Source organism: Chelonia mydas, chromosome 5 (assembly GCF_015237465.2).
Source record: "Chelonia mydas isolate rCheMyd1 chromosome 5, rCheMyd1.pri.v2, whole genome shotgun sequence".
NCBI classification, from domain to species: Eukaryota; Metazoa; Chordata; order Testudines; family Cheloniidae; genus Chelonia; species Chelonia mydas.
Window position 1 is genome coordinate 96709638 of NC_051245.2, and position 16810 is coordinate 96726447.

The 16810-nt window shown below is 41.6% G+C and overlaps 1 protein-coding gene and 1 long non-coding RNA gene across 5 annotated transcripts in view; both read right to left on the reverse strand.

Moving 5' to 3' along the window:
* Positions 1-8309, reverse strand: part of LOC122465976 — a 27976-nt gene extending 19667 nt beyond the window's left edge. Inside the window, exons 1-2 of the long non-coding RNA XR_006291139.1 lie at positions 2598-8309; positions 1469-1542 (exon numbers count right to left, since the gene is read on the reverse strand). This is a non-coding gene — a long non-coding RNA (uncharacterized LOC122465976). The remainder of the gene's footprint in view (positions 1-1468; positions 1543-2597) is intronic.
* A 2262-nt stretch (positions 8310-10571) lies between these two features.
* The window catches only part of SMC5 (structural maintenance of chromosomes 5), a 75788-nt gene continuing 69549 nt past the window's right edge, over positions 10572-16810 (reverse strand). For 3 of the 4 annotated variants that reach the window (XM_037901845.2, XM_037901844.2, XM_037901848.2), the window contains 3 exons: positions 13523-13702; positions 13330-13425; positions 10572-11797 (listed from right to left, as the gene is read on the reverse strand). In XM_037901845.2, the coding sequence (XP_037757773.1) occupies positions 11660-11797; positions 13330-13425; positions 13523-13702 (414 nt within the window). In that variant the 3' untranslated portion in view covers positions 10572-11659. Of the gene's footprint in view, positions 11798-13329; positions 13426-13522; positions 13703-15782; positions 15904-16810 lie in introns of those variants that run through there. The other variant, XM_037901846.2, reaches the window with a different exon arrangement.

Below are 16810 nucleotides of genomic sequence, written 5' to 3' on the forward strand. Positions count from 1 at the left end.
TAAGGGCCATTATAAAGAGGATGGTGATCATTTGGTTTTCCATGTCCATTTAAGATAGGACAAGAAGTAATGGGAAAGGGAAATTTAGGTTAGATATTAGGAAAAACTTATAAAAGGATAGTTAAGTACTAGAATAGGTTTCCAAAGGAGGTTGTGGAATCCCCTCACCGGAGGTTTTTAAGTACAGGTTGGACAAACACCAGTCAGTGATGGTCCAGGTTTGCTTGGTCCTGTCTCAGTGCACGGAGCTGGACTAGATGACCTCTCAAGGTCCATTCCAGCCCTAAGAATTTCTGTAATTATATGATATTATTTGGTGGTTTCTTAAAGGCCCAGCTTCTAGAGTCATGTGATTATCAGAAAAACTCATTTCATTTGGGAGGAAAAACCTAAAAAGTAAGTCTTCTAGCTCTCAAGGTTGCAGAGAGAAGCTTGAAAATGAACACCAAAGGCTTAACAAACCAAAGACAAACAAAAAGAACTCAATAGTTATTATGTAAGATTGATTTTTAAGCCAACGTCATGATTTGGGAGGCCGGATTCATTATTTTTTAAACTGTTCAGGGCTGCAGTTCCTTGCTCCTTCTGTAGGTTTCACCCACAGAGGGGAGAATTTGGCCCTAAATTAAGGGGCTCCCAAGCAATGCACTTTACTAATTGTTTCTAGAGGCACTAACCTGGCTTTGAACTATTCCCAGAGAGAAGTGAATTGGATCATCATAATCTGGGTGTAAATTGATTAATTTTTGAAAAGTGATTGCTTCATTGTTTGTGTAACATGATATCCTGGGGCGGTCATCTGCAACAGGGATCAAACTTGCATCTAAAAACATGACCCTTTACTGCCCGAATTATAGGACCCAGCTCTTAGTTCAAAGACTATGTACAGTAAGAAAACTATATATCGTTCAGCCACTAGGGTAGAACAGAGAGCCACAGTGAGTCAGCATGGGTTACAGCTGCATAGCAGGACTTCTGTGAACAGTAAGACTATGGGCAGAGGGGGCCAAATGATTTTTGTTTAAAAAAGACTTATTGTCCCTGACTCCATTATATAAAAAGAACAAAAGGAGGGGTTTGGTTTGGTTTGAAATAATGCAGAATAAAAGAGTAACAAAGCAGACCTTTTTTAACTTAATTTTTGGAGAGAGCAGACCCTTTCTAACAATTTGGGACTCTCTCTTTAACAATAAGGAGGGGGGCACTGTAACAAGCAAATAACCTGGCTTGCCACAAACCCTGAAGGATAACTTGGCATTTATATTTTCCTCTGTGTGGTATCTTTAAAAAGTATCCTGAAAAACCTTCTAAAATAGACACATTGAACAGATGAAGGGCCACACTTGGCTGTGATTTATACCCACTGCGACCTTACCAAGTGTAAAGTCAAGGCAGGATATTGCTCTTCATTTGCAAATTTAAAATTACAAAATAAAATTTAGAAATGATTATTTTATCCTTTGCTTACCCTCCAAGACCTGAGCTCAGGGGTCGGTTTCCACATTTCCATTGTGACAGTAGATGACATCACTTAATCTTTCCCTTGATAAGACAAACATATTGAAAAATGGAAAGGAGTTCAGAAAGGAATAGCTTACGTGACCAGCAAGCTGGAGGGATTGCTATAAGGGGAAATAAAAGATTTTAAAATACATAGACTAAGTAAAGGATGTTATCATTACTTATTAATATTTGTCAGCACAAGGAAGAAGGAAGATTATTTAGGTGGTACAAGGAGTCAAGAGATGAAGTTCAGGCCTGATCTACACTTAAAAGTTTTACTGGCATAGTTATATTGGTTGGGGGTGTGATTTTTCCAACACAGATATGGTGGTAAAAGCCCTTGGGTAGATGCAGTTACACCAATATTACTGTGCTACACTACAACATTGTTATACTGAGGTCTGATCTACACTTAAAATTTAGGTTGACATAGCTATGTCAGTGAGGGGTGCGAAAAAATCAAGCTATGCCATCTTAACCTCAAGTGTAGATGCAGCTGGGAGAGGAGGTGATCCTACAGTGACAGAACAACCCCTTCCATTGCTGTAGTCTGCCTCTACACTGTGGGGTTATGATGGCATAGCTACAGTGCCATAACTATGCCGCTATAGTCCCCATAGTGTAGACACAGCCTGATACTGCATCCACACTAACAGGCTTTGACGGTGTAACTATATAGGCAAAACCCTCCTAGTGTAGACAAGGCCTTAATTTCAGGAAAAATCTTCCCGACAATGAGTTCTACTAGACTGTGGAATATTTTCTCCAAAAGAAGAGTAATGGAAGCCTCATTGCATGAACCATTTAAACACAGACTGGACTAACCACTAGATAAGAAGAATGGTAAGTCTCCATGGGAGCACTAGCCAGAACACTTTGTTTAGTCTGCAGAGTACGCAGATCCGTGGACTCTGAATACAGACCAGTTGAGTAAGAAAGTTAAATTTTTCCATGGAGAAAAAAAAATCTTTTGTTCCTTTCATTTATTTTTTATGCTGAAAGAAAAAAAACATAGGAATCACAAAATACGCTAATGGAAGGATCTTGGTTAAATATCTGCAGTTGTTCAACAAGACCCAAGAGTAATTTCTTACCTGCTAAGAAGATTTCTCATAATGCCATAACATGCCAGCCCAGACACTGGGTATTAAATCCTTCCTGCAGTAAACACACATGAAAACAAACAAACTGAAGGAGTGTCATCGTTCTCCTTCAATGGGATGCTGCAACCAAATACTGCAATACACAGAACTTCTGGCCCAGATTTTTAAAGGTATTTCAGTATTGTTGCACTCAGCGTTGCAAGGACTAACTGATTTAGGAGCCTAAGACTCATTTAAAAAAGTGATTAAGGCATTTAGGAGCCTAAATCCCATTGACAGTCAGTGGGATTTTGGCTCCTAAGTGCCTAAATACCCTTGAAATGAAATTTAGGCCTTGCAATGCTAAGTGCAGCAGTTACCTAAATACTTTAAAAAATATAAGCCCTCCTGAACAATGAAACAAGGATATCCAGCCAAGTACCAGAGAAATGGTAGCATATGGAACTGTGAGCAACCTAACTAGCAGATAAGAAGTTATTCTTCTCCTTCATCCCTATGATGTCAACCCAGACAATGGCAGCTGCAAAAATATCCTCCTCCAAAACAGACATTGGGAGGGCACCGAGGGAGAAACTAGAAACCACTGACTAACTCAAGCACATCAAAAGCCTATGCTGACATATAAAGTTTTGAGAAGCCCTAGTTTCCAAAGGACGACTTGTTTCTTTTTGTGTCTGTGGGTGGGGACCTGCAGCCTCAGGGTGGGAGAGGGACAGGATGGAGTAGTACTTTTAGCCAAGCAGTTTGACAAGCTAATACATTTATGGGCGTCTGGTCTGTTTTTATGTACTAGCCATTGCCTTGGTAGCCTTTAATTGTTTCCAGACTGGAAGCCTACGTCAGTGTGACTTGAAAGGTTATGAATAATGACTCTGCTGAGAAAACAAAGACAGGGAGAAAACCATAACAGCATCAGTCATAGATGCCATGGTAGGTGTGAAGATTGCTGTGCTTGTTTTACTGGACCCTATCAGAGTGCCTTAGGCTCTGCTTAAGGGCTGGTCTACACACAATTCTTGTACCCATTCAACTATTTTGCTTAGGGATACATTTTTTTAACCAAAATAGTTGAAGCGGTACAACCCCGAGCATGGACGCTCTTACAGTGGTATAAAGGTGACTATACTGGTATAGCTTACCCCTACAAACTTTATGGGAATAAACTATTCCAGGATAAAGAACCTTTATACAAGTATAACTGCATCACATTAGGGATTGTACCACTTTAGCTATGCCAGTTTCAAACCAGCAAAGTTAAAGCAGTACCAAAACTGTGAGTAGACAAGCCCACAGTGAGGAGGACTAGTGGGGCTGGAAGCAGGAAGGGAAGTTCCAGCAGGTGGGTCCAGATTCCCACACACTTGAAGCCCATTAAAATACTTCTGCGACACTGGTGGGATGGCCTGAGGCCTAAACAAACCTCTAAGGTGGGGCCATCGGATACTGCTTGTGTTGGTGATGAAGATGTCCCCAATTCTTCTCTTTCCTGGACACCTTCGTTGGACTTTCCCCATGCCCCAGCTATCCACTGCCAGCATCCCTATAAAGTACAGGGCTTTCCCTATGCTTTGGACAGTGTTCCAGGTGGGTCCCTCTGTCCCCACTCAGACTTATCTCAGTTTGTATTCCTCCTTGCTGGGAACGACTCACAGCACTTATCTCCAATGGGAAGTCGGCAAGTCCCCATATCTTCGACAGCTTACAACATCTACTTCATTGGAAGATATATGCTCCAGTGGTAGTGGGGACTTCTTTGCTCTGAGCGCTCCAGAGCTCAGTAGGCCATGGAGGTTTTAGCCTTCGTCTCAGCTCAGCTGTAGAGGACAAATGGATTACACCATCTCACATAATCTAGGGGCCTTTCAGTTAGATATACAAGGCCCATCCAGAATATGCACACTCTGCTCCTTCAGGGTTTGCGGGGAGAAACATGAGGAGGAAGAAGAGACATCCTTGGCCATAAGATGAGGAGAGGGATTTATCGAAGAAAAATGAGGTATCATCTTGATCACTACTTTGTTTTGCTGAAAGACTAGGTAGTGGTTCCTGATGTCCAGGAATTCCTCCAGCCTTCTACCCAGGAAAATTGTTATGCGGGCAGGCTGCTCTCAGAAAGCCTCTCTTTAAAAGCTCAAAGAGAGGGCTATGAGAGCAATAAGGGCCAGGCTGAAGGGCCACAAAAAGCAACGTTGGTTTTAGCTTGGTTGCTACCTTCAAAGCATCCATCTCTCTCTATAAGAGCCTCTACCCTATGGACAATCTATCTATCTATATTATCTTGGAGCCCTGACCACAGAGGCCTGGCCCTCAAGGTAGCACAATCCTGGTCTCTATGTAGACCCTCCAAAATTAAAGCTAGAAGGTTTCTGTTATCTAAGTGCCAATCCTGAAGAAACAGTTAATGGGCAGCGATGGATTTCCAGACATTCACGCACCATTGTGGTTAGCGCCTGTTCTGGTATGACTTTTTCAAGCACGGTCATTTGAACAGACCAAAAGATGGGGGCAGCTAGGATCCTTGTGCAGGAGATGTTGAGAGGAAGGTTTGCTGAGGGGATAATCAAAAAAAGTTGGCAGGGTTTTCTTTGCACTTAGTCCATAGCCTACTTGGTCTGAACAAGGACAAAGCCCAGAGTGAGAAGTTTCAAAGCATGCATAGTTTTCTGGGCTAATCCAGAACCAGTAATATGATAATCATCCTATCCCTTGCTACTGCTGGTTTGTTTTTTAATTTTCAAGAGCACCTCGGGCAGAAAATGCATAGGCTTAACTCTAACAACGGGAGAGTATTTGTTCTGAGAACAAGGTAGTCCATGGTTAAAGTGAGCAACTGAGGATTTTGATGTCTACTTGGGTGGTCATTAGGTCTTTTTAGGGCATCCTCATACTTCTACATTACGACTGCAGTTCCCTTTTCCCTTATGGCTGTGGATAAGCTGATCTACTATTGCTCAGAGTATCTTTAAAGATACTATGCAAAATGAAAAAAGTTACTTACGTTTATAAAGAAAATATGACATTCCAATTGTCTTCAGTCTTCACAAACACCAGAGACATAAGAGCCCAAGAGTTCATAGTTATTGACAAAATAAGTTGGTGAGCGTCTGTTGATTTTCTCACATACATCATCTATTTATGGCAGTGGACTGAGAGCTGTCATCAGCCTGCAATTTTCTTACAATTCCCTTTACCTCCTGTTACTGTTATATTTCATTATTTGTTCAGTGTAACAACTACCCATCTGCAGCAAAACTAAACATCTCTGCCATTTTTAAATGTCTCAGTATTGAAGTATCTAGGTGTTTGAGTTGGAGGAAATCACTATTTCAGAAGCCCTAAAGTAGTAGATTTCATACTAAAAGCAAACAAATGCTTAAATCTCATGGAACTGAAAAACCTTTGTGGAGAACAAAATAGAACTAAATGAAAGCAAAATGTTAAAGACTTTTAGTGGGTTTTAATTATTTTGCTAAAAAGATATGGTCAGGTTGGTATGATCTACTATACTATACTATATCTACTATACCCTTTTCCACCCGTTTCTGAATTACAAGATAGTATAATGAGCCATCTAAAAAAGACAGTAGATGTTGTGTAACAAACAAAAAACCTACTGTCACCAAACTGTATTTTTGCACACCTCAGAATTAACAAATGAGTATCCATGAATGATGGAGAAGGGAAACTATAGTTTCTTTTGTCTGAAAAGCAAACAAAACATACTTAGCCTGTAAACTGACTGACTTCTCTCCAGAATGGACCCAAATTCCAAAGTTCAGAGCAGGATCCAAACTTTTCAAAACTCAGGATGCTTGGAGATGGAGATTTGGTTTGACACCTTTCTTGTTATGAACTGAAACAGAAGGGTATGTACAGTACTAACATTTACAAGGTAATTTGCCAGATCCTCAGATGATGTAGGTTATCTTAAATGGAACTATGCTAATTTATACCAGCTGAAGATTTGGCCCAAAATTTAGCTTCTTCATATTTATTTCTAATTATACTTTTCCTCTGGGGTATTTAATGTAATGGACGTGGTAAGAAAAATGAACTTTCTTTGCAAAGTGGGAGCTAACATTAGGAAACGGGAGAGAAAATGGGCCAAAGAACCCTATCCACCTGCATTTGTTACTCTTTCTATCCTTTTAAAAAACTGTTAGGAAAATCTAAAAATTTTACCGCATATTAGATTAGTCTGTTCAGAGAAAACTCCACCACATTGTCTCAATCCTGTCAAATCACTGTTCATAAGCCCGGAAGGAATCACTTTTTGTGAGTACCCTGTGCAATGGAGCCTGTCATTTTAGTTACAAATACATTTGGCATTGCTCAGTCTTCCTGCCTCTCACAGCCATCTTGTCTGTGATAGAGACTGTGTGATACCCAAGGTTAAGGTAAACCAGTGCTGATGGAGACTGGAACAAGCAGAAAAACTCTAATATTAGTGTTCACAATCCAAAGCTTTTTAAATAAAACTGTTAAATTGTTAGAGGAGGATGGAGGGTATTTTCTTACCTACTAATCAGTTTGCTCTTAGACCCTCTATAGCAATCCCAGAAAGCAGCTAATGTTTTCTCCCTCCAGAAGACGGAGGTGGGGAAATGGAAAATTTCTCAGTATACTTTTTTTTTCCTGTTGGGAACACTAGACTCTCATGCCCACCTCTCACACACGATCAGGTCTCCCAAAGTCCCTTTGACCCTCACCCCATGATGTGATAGAATATTTTGCCACAAATGTTTGTTAAATAACTGAAAGAAACATCATAGTGTTTCTCTTGTTTTTTGTTCTTCCCATTTCTCTTTCTTTCCCTCATTATCTAATTTCCCAGACTGCTTTTCCCTACAGACAGCCCGTTTTCTTTTCCATGCTCCCTCCCCAATTTTCTGACCTTCTTTCTCTTCCCCTTTTAATTTCACTCATTCCGGTCTCTAACCCCATCCTGGCTCCCTTTCCTTAACGCTTCCATGTTACATCATCTATTCCTTGGGGCTTCCTTTGTGCTCACTGTGTCCCTGTTACCTCAACCTCATCCTGTTCTTTTCCAAGACCCCTTTCCATCTTCTGTGACCACCCTCATGTTCACCTCCAGATAAACCAATCCTATGCTTTTTACACCCCCAGCAAAACTTATGTCTCCCTCCAATCTTCTCCAGGCCCCATTGGAGGGTCTTAGGTTTGGCAGATCTCCCTCCTCTCACAAATGAGCAATATGCCATAGCTGCCAAGTATTGTGCAGCTACATGGATAACAATTTATGGAAATGGATTTGCAAGTATGAAAAACCCTATTACGTAATATGTATAAGACCATAAACTTCAGTTTAAGGTGAATACAACCTGCCCCATGCAATGGTGGGCGTAAGTCATCATGCTGCAGAAACTTGGCACTTAGGTGGATGCTGAAGAGCGTATGGGGAATAGGTGGATGGACGATGGAGTGGCTGGGGATTGTTGAAGGGGCTGAGTGGGTGGAGGTTGTGGGGGGTGGAGTGGAAGGTGGCAGTAGTTAAGAGAAGTGGAATGTACAGGCCGTGTCAGAAAGGACAGAAGCTGGGAACTGCTGAGTTTGTGGGGTGTGGAAAGATGGGGTGGTTCTGGAGAACATCTGAGAGTAGATGCTGGCTAAGGGCTGATGGAAAGCTGGGACTTGATGTGGGTGGGATTGGAAGGTTGCTGTGGAGGGAAGCCTGGGCCAGGATTGTCCCCATCTTACCTTCTGTCCCTACTGTTGCCACTTCCTGCTGCCACCGCTGCTGGCCTACTCCTCTTGGCTGCTCCTTGCTTGGCTCAGGTCCAAAAGGCACCACAGAAGCTTCTAGAGGTCTTGAACTGAAGTTGCATGACATTTAGAGCTTGTCTGCATTTGAAAGTTAATTCACATTAAAGTAAGGTGTGTATTTAAAGTGCACTGGCTATTCCTGAATAACTCCATACATAGACAAGCCCTTAGCCTGGACTGTGGGAATGTGTATGTGTGAGTGTCACGTGAGGTGCATGACAGTCAATGCAAGTCCCCTTGCAGCATACCAGGCAGAGCTTTTTGAAAGTCAGAATTTTGCAGAAAATTCCACTATTTTGAAATTTGTTTTTGTTCCAAATCTGAAACGTCAAATTCTTTTGTGGATAGAAAATTCTGAGTTTTCAAACTGAAGTTGCGTTTAGACATTCCCAGACTGACAGATTTCATTTTGGCTCAGTCTAACATTAATCTACATCCCCATGAGCTGTCATAGTGCCCCGTGTTCCCATTTTCCTCTATGGCTAGGCTCCCTTGCCATACATTTCACGTGATGCACTATGACCCTATGACTCCCATGATACAGTGTGTCAGTTCAACCTATGGAGAGTCCATGAGGCATCATCGGAGATGGGCCGTGCTCCCTGCCTAGCCTATGGAGAAGAATGGGAGCCTGAGGCACGCACACTACAATGCCCATGAGGCACTGCAGCAGCTGATGCAGACACAGATGAATATGGAATTGACCCAAAACTAATTATTTCAATTTGGATTCAGCTGACTGACCCAAATGGAGAAATACTGCATTTTGATTTTTCATCAGGGAAACAAGCATCTAGCCAAAAATCTTTGATTTTGCAGAAACGTGCATTTTCCATTGAAAAAATATTTTGATGGAAAATTCCCACCCAGCTTTAGTACCTGACACACAGCCAGCCAGCAAGCCCACTGCTGAGCTGATGAAGCATGGGAGAGGCAAGAGCTGCTGCAACTCAGCATGCTACCCTTTTACACAGAAGGTGCCAGGCCCAGCATTTTGGGGCTGCAGAGGAGGTGCTGGGAACACAGCATCCCATTTTACCTCCCCAAAACAGGGACAGATTGTTTCTCCCCCTCAGCCCATTCCCAGAAGCCTAGTTGCCCTCTCAGGAGCAGTTTCTCAGCCAGCAGTATTTTTATTTAATTTTTTAAAATGTAAAATAAAAATTAAATAGAGAATCTAAAACAGCTCCCAGTTGAGCTTTTACACTAAAAAATGAATTCCAAATGGTGTAAAGGTGTGACACTGCAGCCTGGGTACTTTGTAGAGAGAACGGCAGTACTCTCTCCCCTTTCCTCAGTTAGGTGTTTCACCTTGATCTCCAAGGGATGTCTTACTATCTTTTACAAATTAAGAGTTGGGAGAATTTTGAGTATTTTACTTCATTAGTGTTGTCCATGCCTATGCCATGAGTTTAGAGGACAATTACCCAGCTAACAACAATCTATGAGAGAGTTTTATTCTTTTTCTGTTTCTCCAATGTTGCTTCCTCACCCTGTAAGGGCAGTGATTCTCAAACTTTTGTACTGGTGACCCCTTTCACATAGCAAGCCTCTGACGGTGACCCCCCTTATAAATTAAAAACACTTTTAAATATATTTAACACCATTATAAATGCTGGAGACAAAGCAGGGTTTGTGGTGGAGGCTGACATCTTGTGACCCCACATGTAATTACCTCACGACCCCCTGAGGGGCCCTGATTCCCAGTTTGAGAACCCCTGCTGTAAGATAAAGATCTATGGAATACTGTTTCCAGTCCCCTAGTGACAAAACACGGAATGACCCTCCCAAAACCTGAAGGTGGAAGGGGTCCTCAAGCACCACTTCTGTTTGAAACAAATGGGAGAAAATAAGCAGCACTCTTTTTAACACAAAACCTACATCTGGGGCTAAATTTGACCTGACAGTGGCCTGTTAAATAAGGCTATAATTTCTAAAATGTTACTTTTGTCACACTGCAAATTAAGTGGATGCCAGTCAAACTAATACTGTCCTTCAAATGGCTCCTTCAGTGGTGAAAATAAAGATATTACACATTGCTGTAGATTTTCAGAGAGCATCTGGGACTGGCTCATTTTCCTAAAGATTAGTTGGAAAATGTAACTGACAGCAGTCTTCCAATTTTATACAAATCTGTACCTTTTACAATTTTGTATAACAGATTAGTTAGGCAGATAAGAATTTCAACCAGCTGACACATTCTATTTCAAGAGTTCACAATTACTATTGACAGCAGTAACTGTTACCATTTATACTTAAACAGATATGGCCAAAACCCCACCAGGAAGCCAGCAAATTTAAACAGCTTCGTCATCAGAGATCTATCCTTCACTAGGAGTACAAAACCACTCCAAAGAAACTAGAGCTGTTAAGAATAGCTGAGTTCAAATGTAAAAATCTACAGGAATAATTTCCATACCCACCACCAAAAACAATCAACATTTAGATTGATGTTACTTCTAGAAGCTATCTTGTTTATAGCTCTCCAGAATAGAGACAAATACAAACAAGGCTACTGGCTCAAGTAAAATTTTTGTTTAAAAAGCTAAAATTTATATTTGTCCATGGAGCAGGGAGGAGGGTAGTGGTGTGGTGTGTGAGTGAAGGGTTTGGGCTTAGGAATCCACTTCACCCTACTGAAATAGAGTTCAAGGGGAAATGTTAATATACATAATACTATAAAATCTAGTTACATAATGTATGCTATTTTATATTTAATAACCACCACAAGAAAAAACTGTGATGCAAAGCTACACACACACAAACACACCACACTAGTTGAGAATCTGGTGACATCACATCCCTTCTGCCTCACTCACATAGTTATCATTTCAACAGAACCACTTCAAAGCTATCCACTGTAACTTTATCTTTGAGTTAACTGTGCAATGTATTAACCTATCACAACTTTTGGAAACGTCAACAAAAGTGGATTTGACCAGATGTAACTCATTTGGAAAGAAATAAACTGACAGCTAAAATTTCCTGATCTGGTATGTTGGATATAGAAAAGTGCAAAAGATCCAGATTTCTAGGGGCCCTCCCATTCAGACAGCCAGTCCGAGGTAAAAATGAGTTTTTCTTTGAAGGAACAAATGGCTAGAACAGATCTAAGCAAATATTACATATATTTGAAGGTAAGTTTCTAAAAACAGAAGCCCAGCTCTTCATTGTCAGTTCTCTTCAGGTTTCCCTCTCAGATTCAACCACTTTGTTTTCATAAATACAGTCTCACAGACCAGTAGCTCCAAAAGGCTCTATGGAATTCACTACTGATCCATTTGCTCAACTTGTCGCCGCCGCCTACGGAATGCCTTTAAGTTCCATTTGGTTGGTTCTAGCATAAAAGGTCCATTGTAGACAAACAACACTGTCATTTTTTCAGCATAGGTGAGATTTTGCAGGAGCTGTGAAAAATAGGAAAAAAAGAAAAAAAGTCACACTAAGCAACACCTCTTATGCCAAGCATCACTTCTGTATTAGTTAAAATAGATTAATGTTTCCCCCAAAGAACTTTTGCATGGTGCTTTTACCACTGTTTGCCATTGACCACATATGCACGTCTCCCACTACCTGGACAATCTGGGATAAGGAAATGAAAGAGTAGAAATAACAATAACCACCACCATAATTTTTCCACTCTAAGGCCACGTCTACACCACAGAGACTACAGTGGCAAAGCTAAAGCACCATAGCTACTCCAGTATAACCCTGTAGTGTAGATGCAGCCTATAGCAACAGAAGGGGTTTTCCATTGCTGTGGGAATATCATCTCCCCGAGTGACGGTAGCCAGGTCGACAGAAGCATTATTCCGTCAACACAGCTGCATCTACACCAGGGGTTTGGCCATCAAAGCTACCAGTGCTCAGAGGTGTGGATTTTTCACACTCCTGAGCATCGTAGTTAAGTCATTCAAAGTTTTAAGTGTAGACCAAGCTTAAATTATGCCAGACGCTGAAGTTTAGGTGACCAATGAAAAAAAGTTGTTTTTGGTAGATCCCTTGACTGCCATATAATCAGATAATTGGTTCACACCTGCTAACATCTAAATAAATTAAGTTTTGGGATGTAGGGGAATGTTACCTTAATACCTTAACTGGTGATCAAGCAATTTACCCCTATAATCTCTCCTAATTTCCTGCAGTAAACAGTGTAGGGTACTTGCTGAGATTGCATTAGACCCATTGGTCCTTTCAAACCAAACCACACAATTCTGCCAAAGTACTACAGATAAACAAAACTTGTAAATAACGTTCCTTCTTGGGGCTGTTGTTTGGGTCAGAACAAATATAAATCATTCAGCTGGCTGCCTCAGGCACAGACAGCATTTCCCCTGGTCAATTAGTTCTCCGCAGCCCTTCTTCCAGACAATACAGCACAATCCCCTTTCAGGCTCAGTAAACCATCAGCCTGGTGCTCAGGCTTGAATAGTCTTTCCTCCCTAGGTGTACGGTTCTCTGCAGCCCTCCTTCCTAGGACTGCAACACTGGTCTTCCTAAGCTCTCCCTAAGCCCTCAGCCTGACTGTTAAGGAAAGCTGTCTCACCTTTATCTTTCTCCTTTGTTTAGGCTACAGGTGTGCCTTTTATTCCATATCCCTGTCTCTTGAGGGTCCCCTGGTTCCCAGCAGTGTGTACTTCAGCTTGTTTGTACAATCAATCGTTCCAGGGAACCACAAGTCCCAGAATGCCTGTTCTTAAAGAGGCTAAGCCTTGGAACAGAGTTGGTTGAGCCCAGGCCACAACTATCCTTAAAGGGGACAAACTGCCGTTATAGTATTTTTAACTCATCCCTGTCATAGTCTCAAATGAACAAACCAGAAGACATTTATATAGCACCTATATCAAAGCTATTTATTATTTTATCAAAGAAGTTGAAAGAAAGAGTCTGACACACATGCACACATGAGAATCTTTTCGTTTAGTTTTCAGTTACCCACCTTCGGTGTAATAAAGAAATACTGAGAAGTGCTCTCTTTACAAGCAGTCTTAACAACCATTTCAAAAACTCTCCTCTCATTGACTGGGTCCATTCCCTTTAAAAAAAAAAGAAATATATATTTTTACAATTCCTCTGGTCACTCCATAAACCCCTGTGGAATAAAATCTTGTTTCACACACTAGAAACCTTACCTGATTTATTTCATCTACAACCCTGAAAGGACATCTGTTGAGTTCCTGCAGAGCCATCAAGTACAGCATAGTTGAAACACTTCTCTCACCTCCACTCTGATGGTGGGGAGTCAGTTCATGCAGTTGGGTATTACTACGGAATTTAACTCTAATTCGAATCCCATATTTGTCATACTCCTCCTGTGAAAGTAGACAGGAAACATTAGACATCTACAGCTTCCTACAGTGCACCCTATTTGACAATGCAGCAAAAGTGAAAGGAAACCATTTTATGTATGTCTTACATTAGGAGAATGATGTGTTCGGGATCAGTAATATATATAAACTCTTTCATTCTGTTTTAAACTATGGTTTATCTCTTAGCATTGATCTATTCTTTTTACACATAGAACTTTTCTCTAACCCATTCCCCAGCTAACCGATTTGATGTCTAATTTTAAAAAGGGTAAGTTATTAGAAATTTTGTTCTTATAAATACTTTTTTTCCCCCCACACACTGGTTAGTAAATTATTGTATAGCAAACAAAACATTGGCAGCAAGGTGCTTTATAAATAAAATCATAATTGAATACAAAACTTAGGTGTTTCATGAGACAATAACTGGTCCTAGAAATTTACCCTAATTGTGAGCTCAACTGGAAAAAGTGAGTGAAAGTTTATAAAATGTCACAAAAACCTGTACGAATAAATGTTGATGGGAAAAGGTGCAAAGAGGAGACAGCAGAATTGAATTAGTTTAAACAAAAAGGCCTCCTGATTTAACTCAAGGACTGTGTTAATACTATACCTGGTAAACATTCAAGCATGGAACTGAAAATCAATTGACCAAAATTGTTTTGTTGGAAATTAGGCCTAATAGGTAAACAAAATAGTGACAGGATGGGCTATTTGCCCACCACTTCTTTTTTGGGGTTCTTGAAAAGAAAAAAAGTTTGGGGGAAAAATTAGCTGAAGAAGCTGTCTGTTAACAACTGCTGCAGCGAGCCTTACCATCATGGCTGCCACCCTCACCATTTCTTGGGATCCACTGTAACATCACTAAGCTTTTATCACCCTAATCCCGAGAGATGTCCTGACTAGACTGGGCCAGAGAGAGGGACCCACATGAAATCACCACCTTCACCGGCTTTGGCTAAATCCCAACCACCACCTGTGATGTGATACTTTGTTGCCCCTCCCCATGTGTCCCTTTCCCTTCCCCATCTTAATTCATTTCTTCTCTACCCCTTTTATTTTGCAAATGTGTTTTTCCAGCAGTGAGAGTCAACACCAGAAAAGAAGCTGCGTTTTCGGTCTTTGCTGATCTTTTCTTTCCCCTCTGAGGTATGTGTGTCTTGTTATCTTCTACGAAACAGCAGCTTTAGCAACAGCAACAACACCACCAGCTACAGACCATCTCAATTTTTTCTCTTTTCCCCCCAAAAGGAGTTACCACCATCTAAGAGACTGTCCAACAAGGGAGGTTTTTTTTCTAAAAATCTCTCTATAGCTACGGTACTAAGCATTTGTGAGGTTGCTGTATTTACGAAACCTTGTTTCAAACTGTTCAATGTTGGGCAGTTTCAGGGTCAGGTCAACACCTTTGACTTTTTGGGCCCATGTATTCCATTGGAATTAATACAACAGTTCCCAATTTACCCACAGAGAAGACCCTATTTATTGTACCTATGATCACACCAAGCCACAATCATTAGTCAATGGTTTTGATATACTGCACTGATACACTGTGATCTGCAAATCTGGGCTGGTGATTTCTGTTCATCTAAATGGATTTTAGGATAAGATGGACTTGAAGCTGTCCATTAAGGTGCTATTAAAAAAATAATTCTACTTCATAAGTCTTTTTTTTAATGTCTGCTTGTCCAAGAGTCAGTGTACTCAATTAACACAATTCTTTGTTTCTCATTCTTCATTTCTCTGTCAAGAGCCATGATATTTTTTCAGAAGATTCTATTAATATCATAATTGGTTTTAAGTGATTGTAAGTTTAAAAGCAAATTTTAAAAGTCATTATGCCTCCTCCTCTTTTTTTGAGCCTTTTTTAGAATGGTACCAGCTGAATGTAAACATGGTTTTCATATTTGTGCACACTCATTTCTGTTTCTCAGCTTTTTTTTATTGTTGTTGCAGACAAAAGATAACTGTTGATCATGTATTATACCATGCTGACCTTTGCACAATAAGTTCTATAAAAAATTTTAAATGAATGGAAAACTTCTTAAGGCTAATTTCCTTTCTGTTAGCAGTGTCTCCCACAGACCTGGGATCAGGGCTGCTCTCTTCTCGGTGCAGCTCACAGAGGCAGATCAAGAGTTTTGGCGTTGCACAGTTTGGCCACACCCTTTCTGCTCCAGCTTGCTTCCAGGTGAGTTATTCCTAAACTGTAAAACTTGCATATCATTAACAAATATTCCAGAGATAATGAAATCACTATGTACATTAAACCAAGAGGAGGATCATATGGTAATGATTCTACTTAATAGCTGACCCTTGACTCATGAGTAAGGCTGCGAGTTTGTCACGCAGGTCACGGATTCTGACTTTCCGTGACCTCTGCAGCAGCCGGTATGCCTGGCTCGGGGGTCGCCTGAGCAGCTCAGGCAGCCCCTGGACCAGTTGCACCTGTCACTGCTGGGGCAGTCTGGGGCCACAACGTCCCCCCCCCCCACACACACCCCAGCAGCAGGAGTTTGGGGGAAGGAGCAGGGGCATGAGACGGGGTGAGGCGGGCTCTGGGCGGTGCTTACCTCAGGGGGCTCCCTGGGAGCAGCGACATCCCACCTCCCTCAGCTCCTAGGGGGAGACATGGCCAGGCAGCTCTGCGTGCTGCCTCTACCTGCATGCACCACCCCCACAGCTCCCATTGGCCACAGTTCCTGGAACTGAGGGAGGGGGAATGTCGCCATTTCCAGGGAGATGTGAAGCCATGTAGGGAGCCTGCCAGCCTCCCACCCCTCGGTGCCCCTGGACCCCCCCCCCCCCGAGCACCCATGGCATCCCCCCAGCACCCACGGCACTCCCGGGCTGCCCCCGCTCCCAGCACCCATGGCACTCCCGGGCGCCCCCCCCACAAGATTTAGTCAGGGTTATATAGAAGTCATAGATACGTCACATGCCGTGAATTTTTGTTTAGTGCCCATGACCTATCCATGACTTTTACTAAAAATACCCGTGACTAAAAACACAGCCTTACTCACGAGCCATCAAGGGTGGGTAGAATTGTGGAAGATGCTGCTATCAGAAAGGAAATTATTGGTAAGAAATTTTCCATTCTGCAGCCCTCATTCC